The following is a 17916-nucleotide window of genomic DNA, read 5'->3' as shown; positions in this document are numbered from 1 at the left end:
AACTACATTTTATAATCAAATGGCTTATCAGGTTATTCAGGGACAGATAAAATAAGTCTTTGCAAAAGGCAAACCATTTGCAAAATATTTGTTCAAAGGACAAATCATTACAATAGATCCTATAGGTCTTTCTGGTCACATAATTTCTGAAATCTTAACTGAACAAAAGGCCTCGTAAGTGTCTCCATGATCTGTCTGCACCTTACCCTCATTTCCCGCTGGCCTCAGTTCCCAGCACTCTGCCGCTGTTCATGCCACTCCAGCCTCATTGACCTCACTATCCTTGAACAGTGAGTCTACCAAGTACTCTGGCCTCAGGGCCTTTGCGCTGGCTGTTCGTTCTGCCAGAAATGTGCTTCCCTGTGGCGCATGCTTGCTCCCTCCTTTCAGATCTCTGTTTAAACTCTCCTTTAATAGTGTTTCCTAGGATCATCCCTCAAATAAACTAACTGGGCTCAAATACTTGCCTCAGACTCTACTTACGGGGGAAACCCAAACTAAAACAAGAAGTCATCTCAGGGGAAGGATCACTTTAGCCACGAGGTGCTGGCACGAGGGAGTGGGGAGAGTGAAACAGGGAAGAAGAGTATGCAGTGTACGGGCACTGTCAGTTGACTGACCACCTTGCATGGAGTGCACCTCAGAATCATCCACTTGAGGGCTGGAAAGGGGGAGTATTCATCCTTCAGCTCCTTGTCCCCCGATTGGTCATGGCTTATCCTACTGGAAATCCTTTCTAAACATACTTCCAGGTGGTACACATGCAGCTGGTAAGCAGATTTTCCCAAGGGCTCTGGGCAAAAAGCGAGAAGTAGGTAGAGCAGCTGAGGTGAGGCACTGCCTGTCAAATTGCATTTGGGCAGAGCTGGTTCTCAGTGTAGTGGCTGGTATAAAAGGTGAGCTAAGATCAAGTATGGGGTTTCCAATACAAAAATTAACACTATTCATTCTACTATTTTAAAAGATGTGATCAGATAATTTCACGAGAGGTACATCAAATTTTCAAAGCTTAGTAACATTACCTGAATAGGATTTAATGTTGTAATCAAATCAAACTTACAATAAAGTTGGCCTGAAAGTACATTCTATGATATACATAATCGCCACTCTTCTGCATGACGATTAGGCATAGATGGTAAATATCATGTAAAGATTATAGTTTCTACTGGGTTTACCAACATAGTAAGGAATTTCTAAGGCTCAAAGGAATAAGGTTTCAGAAAGAACTGGGAGGCACAGGGACCTAATCCAAGGTTCTGTACAGATGCCTAGCCTCATAATTGGGATGAACACAAGCAGCTATTAGCCCAGGAGATCAGGCTCACATCCATTCCCTTGTTTTAGGAGTCAGAACACCAATGTTTTAGAACCTATCTTGCTTCAGCTAGTCCATTTCCATCATCTCTGAATTAAGCATTGCACCTAATTCTAAGAGGAGCAGAGGATGCTAAGAGGAGGACATGAGGTACTTCTCTGGTGACACAGTGGTTAAGAATCCGCCTGCCAATGCAAGGGACACGGGTCCGAGCCCTGGTCTGGGAAGATCCCACATGCCACGGAGCAACTAAGTCTGTGCGCCACAACTACTGAGCCTGCGCTCTAGAGCCCGAGAGCCACAAGTACTGAAGGCTGTGAGCCTAGAGCCCGGGCTCCGCAACAAAGACAAGCCACTGGAAAAAAAAAAAAAAAAAGACAAGCCACTGCAATGAGAAGTCCGCGCCCTACAACGAATAGTAGCCCCTGCTCACCACAACTAGAGAAAGCCCGCATGCAACAACGAAGACCCAACACAGCCCAAAAAAAAAAAAAAAAACAGAGGAGGACATGACACAGAAGAGGGAAGAGGACTGCGGAGGTTCTCAGTATAACATGGCAGGAGGGAAGGTTAGGATGAGTAAAACAATGATGAGATTTCAGGGAAAGCCTTCTGCCCGCCAACGTCTCTCATAAACTGTTCTGCTGAGGTCCCTGAGAAGGTCCCATCCAGACTCAGCTCTGTTTCCCTTGACACTCTAAGCTGGCTCTGTGGGAGCCCAGGACTGCCTCATAAGCCTCACTGGAAAGTATTTATAAAGGGTTTTCCATCACACATAACTGCAGGAAAATACATCCGAGTGGGAACTCTGCTAACAAAAGAAGGAGCTTAAGTGCCAAACAGAAGAGATGGAAAGCACTGCAGGATAGGAAAAGAAAGAGACTGACATGCGATCTACCTGACCAGAGGTTGAAAAATGGTAGTCCACAGGCTGGATCCAGCCACAGGTGGTTATCATTGCCTGAGAGAATTTTTTTTTTAATATCTGGGCTGGTACTTCCCTGGTGGCACAGTGGTTAACAATCCACCTGCCAATGCAAGGGACACGCGTTCGAGCCCTGGTCCGGGAAGATCCCACATGCCACGGAGCAACTAAGCCCATGTGCCACAACTACTGAGCCTGCGCTCTGGTGCCCACAAGGCTAGAGCCCGTGCTCCACAACAAGAGAAGCCACCTCAGTGAGAAGCCCATGCACCGCAACAAAGAGCAGCCCCCGCTCGCCGCAACTACAGAAAGCCCATGCATAGCGACAAAGACCTAACGCAGGCAAAAATAAATAAATAAATAAGTTTATTTATTTTTAAAAAATATATCTGGGCCAACATTTAAAAATTAAAATTTTACATAATAGTCCATACTTCTCTTGATAAATTGAAAAGCTGGTCCCACTAGGCTTATTGTCCAACTTTGGAGATGGGACACATACCTCATGGGGCACCCCACCTACCACTAGACCCTATAGCTCGCTGTGTGGGCAATCGCCACTCCTCTCTTGCATCCATTGTATCCCCAGCGCTGTGCATTGAGCCTGACCCACTGCAGGCACTCCATATTTGTTGAGTTCTGAACAGATGGATGATAAAAAATGTTAAAAGGAAGTGAGGGTGGGAATCATATAAGTAATCAACTATGAAGTGGGCCTCAGCAAATGAGTAGAACTGATTTTTATTTAGAATTCGTGGTCTATTCATAATGCAATATGTGCTGGTTAGAAGTTCACCAGATATCAGGATAAAATGGCATTCTCCAAGCAATACTAACGTCTTCCCAACCTTTTGTACCAGCTTCTGCCTGTAGGGTTTCTAGTGTGTTCTCCATGCTCAGTCTATAGATGCTAATTGCCTTTTTAATATTTGTTATTCACTGTTATATTATTTTCTGTACTTTCTTGTTTACTTGGAAAAAATGTAAAGAAACCTCTCTTTCATGCTTGACATGACCTTTGCCTTTTTATTCTGAGATAAAGCTATTTGTAAAAATGCTTGCAATTTGACAGTAGTTCAATAAATCTTCATCTCTCAATAAGTACTAAAAACTGTAATTTCATTACCTGGTTGAAGCTCATTCCTTCTTCCCTCTTTAGCAGCTTGAACTAAACTTGCAGCTAATGGAAAAAGAAAAAAATAATCCATTAGCAAATGATCCATACAGCGGCTTTGACAGTTTACCATTTTATACCCAAAATAAGTGAGGGCTCAAAGCTGTCAGTGGATAATTAAGGTGAAATACAAAGTATTCTTTTTTGTAGATAGACTCTACAGATTCTTTATTTCAAACCTAATCTCCCAAGTGCATCTTCTCCCAGAAAACCATTGTTATAGAATGATCAAATATTGCAAAAATTCAATACTTTGAAACTAAAAAAATGTAGTTTAGTTCTTGAATTGTAGCAATGAAAGAGTTCAACTTACCCAACAAAGTTCTCTCCCTGTTGACTGAGCAACTGACAACTTGCAAGTCTTTCTCAAATGTATAGAGATGCTATTAAAACAGAAGTATTTTTTAATTTGGAGTTTCATGTTAAACAACAATTTCATGAATGCAATTCCCATTCAGCTCTCCAGCAAGTATCATTGTGGCAAAGCATTTTATTAAAGAACCACCAGTGAACCAGTTTATCCATACTGAGAAGTTTCAGATTATTTTTTAAGAAAAAAGTTTGCTATTGTAGGCCATCTTTGGCACTGAAACTTAACCATGAGACAATATAGTATAGTGGTTAAGAGCACAGAACTTGGAGCCAAGCTAGAACAAGGTTCAAATCCTAACTCTGCCACTTGCTAGCTGTGTGACTTTAGATGAGTTATTCAACCTCTCTATCCTCCCATCAGTAAAACTGAAATCATAATACAACCTATCTCAGGAGATCCTTAGAAGTGGTGAGTTAGATAATCCATGTGAAAGTACTTACTACAATGTCTGCCACACATAATAAGTACTCAAGTGTTAGCTATTATGATTATTGAGGCAAGTAACTAATCAATTTACATGACTATGACATCATTAACTATGTCTAACAGACTGTCACAAGTGCATCCCCTAAAGGACTCCCATATTTAGAATACTGGCAAAGCAGTCTTCTTTTTTATTTAATCTTTATTTTTATTTTCTTACTGTTCGATTGTTGCAAGATTCCATTTCCTGGAATAGTAAAGAAAACTAAAATGGTCATGCAGAAGGAGGATGTGAGGTGCAGATTGAGGAACTGGAACCAATCACAGTTATATTAAATAAAGTCTCTTAAAATACGCTTAGAGGATAAGGAAAGATAGAGCCTTAGACTTCAGGAGAGAGCAGGCTAAGAGAAACAGTGACTGCAGAACTATTACGAAGGTAATTAGTACCTGCAGACTAAAGAACCACTGAGAACATACTAGAATCCAGTGGCCAGAAGTTGATAGAAAATGTTGAAAAGTCAGGAAAAGGGAACTTTGAGTTAATAAGAAGGCTCTGAATTCATGTGAGAAATTTTGGGTTCCTTTGACTCTTGCTCTAACTGAGGGATTCTTATTTATAAGTAAGAAGAGTCATGAACGTATACACTTAAGTTTTCAGTGTTTTATCCTTTTAATTAATAAATAACGCACAAGGAGAGTCTCAGCATTTAAAACATGCAAACACTACCAAATAAAAAGTCTACATTCTCCATTACATTCACCCAATTCCAATTTCCTCTAAAAAGGAAACATGTTTGTAATTTGCTCCGTAGCCTTCCAGATCATTCAAAATGAGTTTTTAATATATATTTATGCACGTATATATTTGTCTTGCAAGTTTTTTAAACATAAATGCAATTATTATTCTGGCAACTTGCTTTTTTCATGTAATAATGTGTCTTGGAGCGTCTTCTGTGCCAGTGTACGTTTATAGACTTCTGAGTCCCTCAATACTGGTAAATTGTTTTTATGTAGGCACAAAGTGACTCCCTCCCATTTGCCCCAAGAATTAGACAAGCCTGTCACGTTAACCAATGTCTTACGTGAGTGGTTTGAGGAAAGATTAAGAAAAGGAGGCTGGTTCTAAACCTGGATCTTTGAGAAGTAATGAGAAGCAAGAACAGTGAAGGTTACGCAGAAGCAGAAGTCAGAGCCAGAGGTCATTATGAGATCCTAAGCTTCTGGGAGCACACAAATCCGGGGGAGGGCATTGGACTTCCTACATTCCTACAGAACATTGGATAGTTAGTTTGCGCCAACTTGGCTTAAATCTCAAAGGACTAAGAGACCACGTGACATTTTGTTCCAGGACTCCTTACACATTTTTTATTTTTAAGATAATGGTAAAGGGAGAAGAGAAGGAAGCAAAGAAATATAAACTAAATTTTTAGAAAATAAAATGAAATAAGTTGTATCTAGAAAGACGGAAAACTTGAATAGCAGGAAAGTAACCAATAAGTAACTATAATCTACGGTGATTTTTACCTCATTTTGTTTGGTCTGGTAATCATACAATCCAAAGAAGATATTTCCCTTATCATCCTGAAAAGAAAAAATTAACGAGATGTTTATTAAATGTCATTGTTTAGGAAGTTACTAGTTTTAAAAGAAACCTGCAATAATTCAACCAGTATTAGCAACAGGCACTCTAAAGGTAGCCTGCTGTGCATGTCAGAGAGGGACTGAACCTGTTTCTGCTGGTCATATGGATCAAAGAGTGAAAGGCAATAAGAACGTACAGCTCAGTGAGTCTGGGGGACCCTGTCTCCTAGGACTGAGCATGGTGAAGGAGCGAATCTTTTTGTACTTCCATTTATTTCATTTGTACTTTCATTTATTTCTGTAAGAGAATATATATGATGGTCACTGAAAGTGACCAGAACAAGTCCCTGATATTCTTATAAGTAAAACTTTTTCAATCGTACAACTCCTTTAATGCAGCCTCCTCACAGATACACTTAAAATAACTTTTTTTAAGCAAAAAAAAAAAAAAGTACAGTAATACAACTGTGCAAAGCAAACTGACCACTGTTATCATTCTTCCACTTTTCACTACTACGGTAAAGTTATCTGTAAAGTTAAATTTTCTTTCCTTAGAACAATTAATATTGAAAACACACTGTCAAATATTAATACCTCAAAAGTCTGAGCATATATAAGTTTGAAAAGATGATGTATAGTAATAATATTTTCTCAAAGATAAAAATTTAACATTAATTAGGTTTAAACATCTCTTACTTGGCATTTTTCCTGTAGAAAATGAAACTGTTCATCTATTCAAAACATTTGAGCACTGTGTCAGACACTGTATAGTTTTTTATTTAAAAAAGAGAAAATATTTCATAAGACTGAATTTCAATTACCCTATTCAATCTCACAAAATAAAAAATGTCATATGTTAAAGATTAAATGCCAACAGGTCTTATTCACTACCCCTCAATAAGATACAGCATAAAACTCTGTAAAAAAAGAAATGGTTAAAATGGTAAATTTTATGTTATGTATATTTTACCACAATTAAAAAAAAGAATATAGGCATACCTTATAGGTATAAATAATATTTCCGTTTCTTTCAACATTTAGTACACGTAAGCTCTCATAATTGTTTTCTAAAACACCTGAAACAATAATAGCAAGTTAATACTTAGCAGATGTTTACAAACATATCTAACAAATACAATATTAGTGAAAAGCCAAATACAAAAGAATACTGATCATACCATTACATAGAGTGTAAAAACAAGCAAAGCTAATCTATTTTATTAGAGATCAGACTAGTAATGACCTTTAGGGAAGAGGAAAGGAGCAGTGATTAGGAAGTACCTCAAGGGAGCCTTGCTAATGGAAGTGTACACATTGGAAAAAACCTGCAGAATCTACTGAAGCTGAATATATATGGCTCAAAACTTGCCCTTGTACATATATCTCATAAGAAGTATACACATATTGTGGCAAATAACACATATGACACCTACAGCACTATGATTCAGAGACTTCCCTGGTGGCGCAGTGGTTAAGAATCCGCCTGCCAATGTAGGGGACACGGGTTCAAGCCATGGTCCGGGAAGATCCCACATGCTGTGGAGCAACTAAGCCCACGCGCCACAACTACTGAGCCTGCGTTCTAGAGCTCGTGAGCCAAAACTACTGAGCTCGCGTGCCACAACTACTGAAGCCCGCATGCCTAAAGCATGTGCTCCACAACAAGAGAAGCCACCGCAGTGAGAAGCCCACACACCGCAAAGAAGAGTAGCCCCCGCTTGCTGCAACTAGAGAAAGCCTGCACATGGCAACAAAGACCCAAAGCAGCCAAAAATAAATAAATAAATAAATATAGCACTATGGTTCATAATAGTCAAAACTGGAAACCCAAAATATCCATCAAGCAAAGAATGAATAAATTGTGGTATATTCAAACAATGGAATATTATACAACAATAAAAATGAATTAACTTGCTATAACATACAGCATAAATGAGTACAAGAAGCCCACATACTCACCCCTAACAAAAAGGTACAAACTGTATGATTTAATTTACACACAAGTTTCAAAATCTGGCAAAAAGAATCTATTGCGCTAGATGAGTGATTGCTGGAAAGGAGTATGAAGGGGACCTTTGGGGTTCTATTAATTTTCTCCTTCCGGCTCTGAGTGCCAGTTCCACGGGTGTGCCTCACTTTCTGAAAATTAACTGAGTTGCACTTGTGATTTGTGTACTTTTCTGTATGAAGGCCATATTTGACAAAGAATATAAAGATTTTTTACACAAAACATTTAACTTGTAAGTTAACTGACCATCATTTTTCTTCTAAAATTTTTGGATATTCCTCCGATTTCTGCAGTTAAAGGATTTAAACACTGGTTAGAAACAGCATTGATAATTATCATCATTAATTGGGAAGAAAAGTATATATCCCCAATTTCCTCAAAATTAAATTGCTTAAACTTGACTCATTTTCCCCACACAAGAATAGTGTTATTAGATGTTAAAATATTATGTTGATTATGACAAATTCCAATATTCAGACAAAACATATGCAAAATATCCTATAAATCAGAGCAAATTTCAGTTTGTATTCCTGATTAAAAAGGAAAAATCAAGACACAAAATCAGGATAATTGGTGAGCTCAACCCCTGCACTGGAGCTGGGAGTGGAAAACATTTAGAGATGGTTCACTGAGAACTTAGGAATCATCCTGAGACCTCTCTTGCCAACTCCTCACAAGAAGAAGCTGCCTGGCTCTTCAGGGGGCAGGGCAAAGAAGGGGGCAAGTGTTGCTTATATATGGGTATATACACTTTTCAATGTATATTGAGGTATCAGACACATTATTCTCAATATTAAAAAAAATAAGAATAATCACTTGGTCTCTTAGGATAATAGTATGATTCAATTAGCTTACTGCTGAACAGCACTTCATAATTTACAGAGTTCTCGTTGCTATCTCAATCATACTGTGTAAGGTACTACAGGCCCATTGTATGGGTAAAACAACTGAGTTTCAATGAAGTTAAGATATTTGGCCAATACCGTATATTGAAAAAGTGGCACAGACTAATTTCAAGCCTAGGAAAAGGTAAACAGAATGAACTAAGTTTCCTGTATCATACTCACAATGGGAAAACGGATAATTACCCAAAAATCCTTTAAGGTAGATTTTGCAGACATCTAAAGAGGATTTCAGTGAGTTTCTTTTCATCCTGCACATGACTCAAAGCTCCTGGAATGCAATGTGTCAATATTTTGAGAAGCATTTTTTTTTTCTTTCAAGATTATAAGGATGCTGGAAGAGACCTTCTCAAAAGTACACTTAAAAGGTTTCAACTAAGATAAGAAACTTCTTTACAAGAATCTTGCTAAGAAAATCCAATTTCCTTGCAAAAGCACATCTATTTCCAAATCACTAAAATATTAAGAGAAAATATTACAACAGATGATATATGCTTATTACAGATTACAACACATGATACATGCTTATTCCATTAAATCAATGGTTCTCAATGCTTGTGTTGTGTTAGAATCAGATTTTAAAAGAACATGGATGCCCAAGCCCTGTCCCAAATATCCTAATTTTTTTGAGCTGGTGAGGGCCCTACTCCCTGGTGTCTGTATTTTTAAGTTTCCCTTATTATTCTAATGTGCAACCAGGGCTGAGAACCAGTGAACTACATATTTATAATATACATTAAATAATATTCATTAGATAGCATAACTAGGACCTGCTTATAATGTAACCAGAGTAGAAAGAAATAATAAAAATAATGCCTTCATGGGTCTGTTAGGGAGTAAGAATTGCAGTCTTAAATAATCGTGCAGTTAAGTACATGGTTCTCATCTGAAGGATATTTGCATTCGATAAATTTAGCAATGTTGATAAGCCAGAGACCAGGGTCTCACCACACACTATAAACCCATCGGCCCTTCCTCCCGGATTAGTTGCTCATGTTTTAGACACACCCTTTAAAAAGACTTATTCAATAACCTCTTTGCTTATTCATTCTGACTCTTCTCTGGAAAGTCCAGAAGAGGAAGTTTAGCAATTTCAAATGAGGAAATGTGGTTTAATTTTACAGTTCAGTGAAATCAGAGTTCATGAAGGAAAAATGTAGCATTCTGATAAACACTTGCATAAGTAAACCTACTAAAAAAACGGAGAGTACCTAGATATTAAAGGTGTTGGTGAGTCACAGCTCATGAAAAATTAAAGCTGGTTTGCCACCCCAGTGTCCACTGAAGCCCTATTTACAAGAGCCAGGTCATGGAAGCAACCTAAATGCCCATCGACAGATGAATGGATAAAGAAGATGTGGTACAGGTCTTCCCTGGTGGCACAGTGGTTGGGAGTCTGCCTGCCAATGCAGGGGACACGGGTTCGAGCCCTGGTCCGGGAAGATCCCACATGCCGCGGAGCAACTAAGCCTGTGTGCCACAACTACTGAGCCTGCGCTCTAGAGCCCACAAGCCACAACTACGGAGCCCAAGTGCCACAACTACTGAAGCCTGCGTGCCTAAAGTCCGTGCTCCACAACAAGAGAATCCACAACAATGAGAAGCCCGCGCACAGCAACGAAGACCCAACAGAGCCATAAAATAAATAAATAAATTTATTTTAAAAAAAGAAGATGTGGTACATATATACAATGGACTATTACTCAGCCATAAAAAGGAACAGAATTGGGTCATTCATAGAGATATGGATGGACCTAGAGGCTGTCACAGAGAGTGAAGTAAGTCAGAAAGAAAAAAAACAAATATATATTAACGCATATATGTGGAATCTAGAAAAATGGTACAGATGAACCAGTTCACAAGGCAGAAATAGAGACACAGATGTAGAGAACAAACGTATGGACACCAAGTGGGGAAAGCAGCAGTGGGGGTGGGGAGCTGGTGGTGGGATGAACTGGGAGATGGGGATTGACATATATACACTAATATGTATAAAACAGGTAATAAGAACCTGCTGTATTAAAAAAATAAAATAAAATTCAAAAGAAAACCTATAAATATTTTCATTTATAGTTTCTATCTTTGATGTCATACACAGAATTGTCTTTCCTACCCTGAGATTATATAAATGCTTGGTATATTTTTTTCTGCAATTTTTGTGCTTTTATTTTTTTAATTATATATTTGATCCAACTAAAATTTATTTATGTATTTATACTCATACGTATACAGTATGAGATAACATTTGTCATTATACTTTGTTTACAAATGGTTACCCAGTTGTTCAAATGCCATTTATTGAATTTTTTTTCTGAAATGCCACACTTATAATGTAGTAAACCCCTATGTATATTTCTGAACTATTTATTCCTGTTCCATTGACCCGTCTACATATTATTAAGTCAATGCCACATTGCTTTGATTACAGCTTTATAATGCTTTTTAATATTTGGTGGTCAAGTCCTCTGTGATCACTCTCCTTTCATGGCTATTCTCATCCTTTTATCTTTTCAAATAAACTTTAGGGTAAATTTGTAAAAAAAAAAAAAAATCTGGTTTGCCAGATAAGTCTCGTCCACTTCAATGTATTCTTTGCCAAACATGAGTGATTTCACTTGAAAAGAAGATGTCTGTCAAATATGTAAATTTGGTTTCCAACTGCTATGAGACAAAAATCAAATAAAAGTATTTCTTTTCTTTCCAATGACTATGGGGGTGGAGGGAGTCTCACAGCCCTATACAAAAATTTGAACTAGTTCCTAAAACAGAGATCAAGGAGTGCTAAGATATAATTATCCTATGACATTTCTATTCTGTAAATAAGTCACATAAAACCTCCTGCTCAACAGGACCAGATATTATAATTTCTAAACGTATGAAGTAAACATTATTACATGATTTATATTTCATATTCTGAATAAAATGAGAAAAATCAAGGATGGGGTGATTAGTTAAGCAATAAAGAGAGAAAAGAATTAGAAAAGGAGACTAGGAAGGTGGGGGAAGGAAAAGTGAAAAGGAAGGACAGTGGCGAGAGAAGAGTAAAACAATAAACAAAAACAATGTGACTGAGCCAATCCTCTGGCCCCCAAATCTGTCTGGGGGTATCTAGGAGGCAACAATAAAAGCATTACTCTTGAGTCAGATAACTGGTAAAATATATCATTTCCCTGGAAAAAATGAATAACTACAGTATTTGAAAGATTAATCAATCTGGAACATTAACAAATTCTAATAAATTCATCAATCTAATACTAATTGAAGCAGGCAAGGAGATATAGGCAAGAAAACCTACATTATTTCTGGTCTTAAATATACGTGACATTTAAACCTTAGAAAATTTACATACCGGCGACTTTTTCTTAATTTCCTGAAGATATGATACATTCCAAGAGGGGATTAAGCATTAGACAGAAAAATTAATATATAAAATCTATTATATTGCTACAGACCAGTAATAGTTAGAACCTATAATGTTTTTAAATGGGCTATTTGTGAGAGCAACGAAAAATAATAACAACCCAGGAATAAATCTGGTAAAAACCTTCATGGAGAAAATTCTAAGACTTCTTAAGAATCATAAAGGAGCTCTAAATAAACAACAAGCTATACTTTATTCATAGTTGGGAAGATTTAATATTGTAAAGATGCCAATTCTCCCCAAGCTGATCCACAGATTCAATGCAACTCAAATCAAAAATCCAACAGACTTTGGTGAAATCTAACTGCCTGATTCCAAAATATATATGTAACAACAAGGAGCATAGAATAGCCAAGATGATCCTGAAGATGACTGATGTGAGAAGACTTACTCTACCAGTTATCAAGACTTAACAGAAAGATAGTTACTAAGATGTCTTCGTCTAACATTGGCCAATGGAACAAAATTAAAAGCCCAGAAAAGGAGACTCACACACATATGGAAACTTGATGTGTGAAGGAAGTAGTTTTGCTGTCAGTGAGAAAAGGTAGGGCTATTTGGTTAGTGACACTAGAACTACTAGCTATTAACACAGAAAAACAATGCAATTTACAAAAGAATATATTAACACCTGTAAGCTATAAATAACAAAACAAAATCATGTAACCACCACCCAGCTTAAAAATAGCAAATATCAGGGCTACTTTTGAAGGTTCTGGTGTCCCCCTATTTGATTCCTACATCATATTACAAAAATAAATTCCACATGGATTAAAAAGATAACAAAATTCAAAGAAAAAAGCTTTAAAGCTTTTAGAAGTTAATATAAAAATGTCTTCATGGCTTCTAAATTTCTTTAAAATATCCAAAAACCACAAACCGTAAAGGAAAAGACTCATAAATTAGAGTACATTATAATCAAGAACTCTTGTTTATCAAAGGTAATCACAAACTGAAAAAACCAAGAGATTCAGGGAAGATATCTGCAACATATATGAAGAACAAAGGACTAGAATCCACAATGAAGAATGCCTTAAAATCAATATTAAAAAAAGCCACAATAGACAAAAGGATGAACCAACATCCCATAGAAGGGGAAACTCAAATAGCCAGTAAATATATTGAGATGTTCAACCTCAAACCACAATGAAGTAATGTTTAGACCCACCAGTTTGACAAGAAATTTAAAATCTGGAAAAATCAAGAGCTTGTGAAGATACAGAGTACCAAAAACATTTCTATACCACAAATGGGGTAGTTAATAAGTACAAGTACTTTAGAAAACAATTTGGCACTACCCAGGAAAAGTGAAGACATGCATAGCCTGTGACTCAGCAACTCTACTGTCAGACATCCATCCTAGAGAAACATGTAAAGTAAGCACCAGGTTAGTAAAAGCATAGACTGTAACAGCAAACCCCAGAAACCTCCCAAATGTCACTGTTGGGATAAAGATAAGTTAGTTGGGTTTCCTAGGAAACATCCCGAGACAGTTTCGTATGCAGGGTATTTACTAGGGAGTGCTTACTAAAGTGGGGTTAACACCTGTAGCAGGAAGGAGAAGGAAGCAGGACCAGGCTGGGGAAGAAGTCAAGTTACAATGAAGGCCCAGTGGCCTCAGGTGACCTTGGGGTCCTCCACTGGGGAAGCTCTAGAACTGAAATGAATTGTCAGAGTTGTCCCATGTGAGTCAAAATGCCCAGGCCTTTATACCCCACCTCACCCTCTCATTAAAGGAGGCCATACCTAAACTAAAGGGGCATAAAGTTGGGTGACGCAACCCTCTGCCGAGGCCATCCCTGAAGGTGCTGACAGCTGAGGGCTATCTGCCGCCCACACTTACAGTGCCTGGGACAAGCCCTTTCTTGATAGGAAGATCTAAGCACTGCATCTCTATGTCCACCATAGTGTTGTATAGTCACACAAATGGAATACTATACAGCAGTGAAAATTAACGACCTACAGCAGTCAACATGGATAAATCTTACACTACTGAGAAGAAAATAATGAAAAGAATACATATAGTGTTCTTTCATTTACTTAAAGTTCACAAACAAGCAAAATGAAATGATATTTTGCTTAGGGAGATATACATATGGGTTAAAACTACAAATAGGATCAAAGAAATGTTAAAATATAAACGTTTAAGTGGTTGTAGGTAACAACTTACAGATGAGGGATATGGAGAGCAACAGGATCAAATAGGGAGACAAAGAGCCTACAAAAGTCTTGATATTATTCTATTTTTAAGGTGGGTACACAGTTTTGCTTTTATTTTATTATTTATAGCTTAGATGTGTTAAAAATATTCTTTTGTATAACTGTTTTAATTTTTAAAGAACAAATATTTTCTTCCTTTATTTCAGGAGAAATAATTTTCCCAAAGTTCAACCTAGAACAAGAAACACATGCAGGAACCAAATCTGGTCTCCTTACTTCTTAACCCCTTTTTGACTAAAATGCTATCATATATGCACTGAATTTCTGTCCTGGCTGACTTAGCCCAGCTCTGTGGCTATTTTGCCAGAAATATGTCATACATCAGGAGTACTACTTAACACCCCTAAGAAATCTTCAATTGTATTTGTTGATGTAAAAATATTAAGGCTTCAACTTTAGAGAGTAAGTGTGCAGAGAGGAGACTTTACAATGGTATAATTATTCATAATTTACATTTGAAAAGCTGAGACTTTGAAAGGAAAATAATTTGCACAAATGTGTGGAGTAATAGCTGTGCTAGAAATAAAATAGAATCCCACATTCCCCTGCCAGTGCTACAAATTACAGCAGCAGAATAATTGACTTGTGGGTTTTTTGAGCTACCACCCACTGGTGATTTTCAGAAATAACAATTTCTTTTAGTATAATAGGGCTAATATCTTGCCAAGGTGCTCTGCAGCAGCAAAATACTACCAATATCAGAAAAAATCTGGTATTTCTAGTAAGTTTAGTTTCTGAGGACCCAGGGGTATCTGCTGTTTCGTGAAATTTCAACACACAAGTTTATATGCCTTCACAGATGTGTGAAAGACACAAGGAAGCCAAAATCTAACTGGCTCACACACAGCTTTTCAATCACAACACACATTACTGAAACATAAGACTGTGGCATTTCACACTTCATCTAACTTCTCATTTTCAGACACTTGCCACTTAGCTATATAAGGTGGAGGTCCAGAGGAAGGACCACTTTGTGGTAGAAACCATAAATCTTCAAAAGCTCTTTAGACATTCAGGAGACTTTTAAAAAATCCCCCAAAGTGAAGCTTTACTAATAATGACACTAGTCGTTTGTCAAACTCACTAGTCAAACTGGAGCCTTGAGCTACACAAACATGACTCCCTGTTTGGAACCAACAACTAACATGCCAAGACAAGGAACCCTACAGATACTCTGCTAAAGCCATAGGACAGAAAATTTTCTCCAGCGATAAGGGGAAAGGAGTTGTAGATATGGGTAATTTGATGGACCTCTCCAAAAAATGCCCTCCAGCAAGTCTAAGTGTTTAAGGAAAACCAGAGGGGGAAAAAAAGAGGTAAACACACTGAAGTGGCTAGCTCCTTTGCACAACTGGGATCCAGGGTATTGTTTCTTTGAACCTGAACCTAAGCCCTGAAGATGCAACATTATTTGCAGCAAACGTTTCTTCTTGAAAAACCACCTGGGAAATCACAGAGTTCCCCTTCTTTAAAGTTTTGATTGATCAATGCTGGGAAGGCTCGAAAGTCACTTTCCACTCCCTTATCAAAATCAAAACAAAGGATTTTTGAGACAGATGAAAATCAAAAGCTCAACTGCCCAGAATGTATTCCAATTCACCCTGAGGAAGTTGGGCAGGACACCCGAGGATCACTTGGTCTCACGCCTCTTGCTGGTCGGCACAGGTGGTCTCTGGGTTGGTGGTGACGGGCTTGATGCTTTGGGAAACAGTGGGCTCTCAGTTCATTGCTCACAGCCTGAAAGCAGACCCCCTACCCTCACAGCCTGAAAGCAGACCCCCTACCCTCTCGCACTTCACATCCGAAGTGGCACGTCCCCTAAATCACGGATACTGTTCACCCAGAAACACGTCTCACAAACGTGGGGACAAACCGTGCAGCTGTTAAGTATTTATACGGTGGTTTTCCTGGCGGCCATGATTCATCTTTTCTTTCTCATAACGCGATAACTTCCAGGAGCCTCCAGTCTTGGTGGAACCCCTACCCAGGTGATGAATCTTTTTAGGCAGGTGAGATATGAATAAAGCATAGAGAACGACCCTCCCCCACCCCCTGCAGCCTTGTGCCGGAAGAGTTGCAGAGTCTGGGCAGCTGCTCCTCCACGCCCTGCTCTGATGAAATGATGCCAAGGGTACCACTAGTGTCCCAGCCTTTCTACTGAAGGTGACTTACTGTGCGCAACCCTTAAGCCAGAAGCTGGAGGACTCACTAGAAGAAGCAGTGACCACCTAGAGGGGTGGGATAGGGAGGGTGCGAGGGGATATCGGTATATATGTACACGTAGAGCTGATTCACTTTGTTATACAGCAGAAACTAACACACCATTGTAAGGCAATTATACTCCAATAAAGATGTTTAAAAAAACAAGCAGTGCAACTCCGCCACCGAGACCTTGCCCACCTTGCCCCGGGGGCTGTCCCTCCGCCCTTCAGCCAGTGGCCCCGGATGAGGGTGGCAAAGCCCAGATTCCGAAGAGGGGAAGGTCACCCCTTCAGCAGCAACCTTCACAGGCTGGCAGGGGGCACAGGCTGCGCGTCTGGCGGTGCCCACCAACCACCCCGGCCCAGCCCGGGAACCACCTAGGTATAAAGGACTCCGACTCCCCCGCCTCCGCTGCCCCTGCCTAACCCCCCCACATCCACCCCCCGCCCCTCCCCGACGCACGCCTACAGCACCTGGGCCTCCGCCTCCGGCCCCAGCGGCCACTAACGCCGCGCGCTGTGCCCGCAGCCACGGGAGCACGTCCTTCCCGAGATCGAAGTCGGAGACCAGACGGAGGGCCATTGCCCGGACGCGGCCACCAGGCAGCTCTGGGGCCCTGCGCCGCGGGCATTCCCGGCCCTCCGCGCGCCACCGCGCCCCGCGCCCGCCCCTCCTTCCTCTCCCCCGCCCGCCGCTTTCGGTTCCGCCGCGGCCGACCGGGAGAAGCCCCAGCACCGCCTCCTCCCGGCCCGGCCCGCGCCGCGCACGTGAGCCTCGGGCTGCGCACGCTGGGCCGGCGGGGGGATGGGGGGAGGGGGAGCGACGAGGGCGCAGGGACCAGACCCAGCCGGGCCGCGAGCCCTCGACTTGCACCCTTGCGGCGGAGGACAGAGAGGGAGGGAGGATTTGTTTTTTAAAGAGGCGTGGAGATGTTGCTGGACCAATGGTTTCCAAACTATGCTGCATATGACATGTGCGTGCTAGGCGTTTGGGGGTTTTTTTGTTTGTTTGTTTGTATTTTAATCCCCAGGTGAGTCCACTGTGCAGCAAACTTTAGAAACCAGTTGGCTAGAGAGAGGTTTTTTTTTTTTTTTTTAAACATCTTTATTGGGGTATAATTGCTTTACAATGGTGTGTTAGTTTCTGCTTTATAACAAAGTGAATCAGCTATACATATACATATGTTCCCATATGTCTTCCCTCTTGCGTCTCCCTCCCTCCCACTCTCCCCATCCCACCCCTCCAGGCTGTCACAAAGCACCGAGCTAATATCCCTGTGCCTTGCGGCTGCTTCCCCCCAGCTATCTACCTTACTACGTTTGTTAGTGTGTATATGTCCATGACTCTCTCTCGCCCTATCAAAACTCAC

The 17916-nt window shown here is 39.8% G+C and overlaps 1 protein-coding gene across 6 annotated transcripts in view; it reads right to left on the bottom strand.

The window, feature by feature from the left end:
- The window catches only part of GSAP (gamma-secretase activating protein), an 89451-nt gene extending 72246 nt beyond the window's left edge, over positions 1-17205 (bottom strand). For 5 of the 6 annotated variants that reach the window (XR_004351387.1, XR_004351388.1, XR_004351389.1 and 2 more), the window contains exons 1-5: positions 17021-17205; positions 6794-6870; positions 5738-5794; positions 3728-3797; positions 3367-3420 (exon numbers count right to left, since the gene is read on the bottom strand). Coding sequence is in view for 3 of the 6 variants with exons in the window: in XM_032642705.1 (XP_032498596.1) it covers positions 3367-3420; positions 3728-3797; positions 5738-5794; positions 6794-6870; positions 17021-17129 (367 nt within the window). In the remaining 3 variants the exon portion in view is untranslated. The remainder of the gene's footprint in view (positions 1-3366; positions 3421-3727; positions 3798-5737; positions 5795-6793; positions 6871-17020) is intronic. The other variant, XM_032642704.1, reaches the window with a different exon arrangement.
- Positions 17206-17916: the final 711 nt, after the last annotated feature.

This window comes from Phocoena sinus, chromosome 9 (genome assembly GCF_008692025.1).
Source record: "Phocoena sinus isolate mPhoSin1 chromosome 9, mPhoSin1.pri, whole genome shotgun sequence".
Classification (NCBI taxonomy): Eukaryota; Metazoa; Chordata; class Mammalia; order Artiodactyla; family Phocoenidae; genus Phocoena; species Phocoena sinus.
This window is presented reverse-complemented; position numbering and strand designations above follow the sequence as displayed.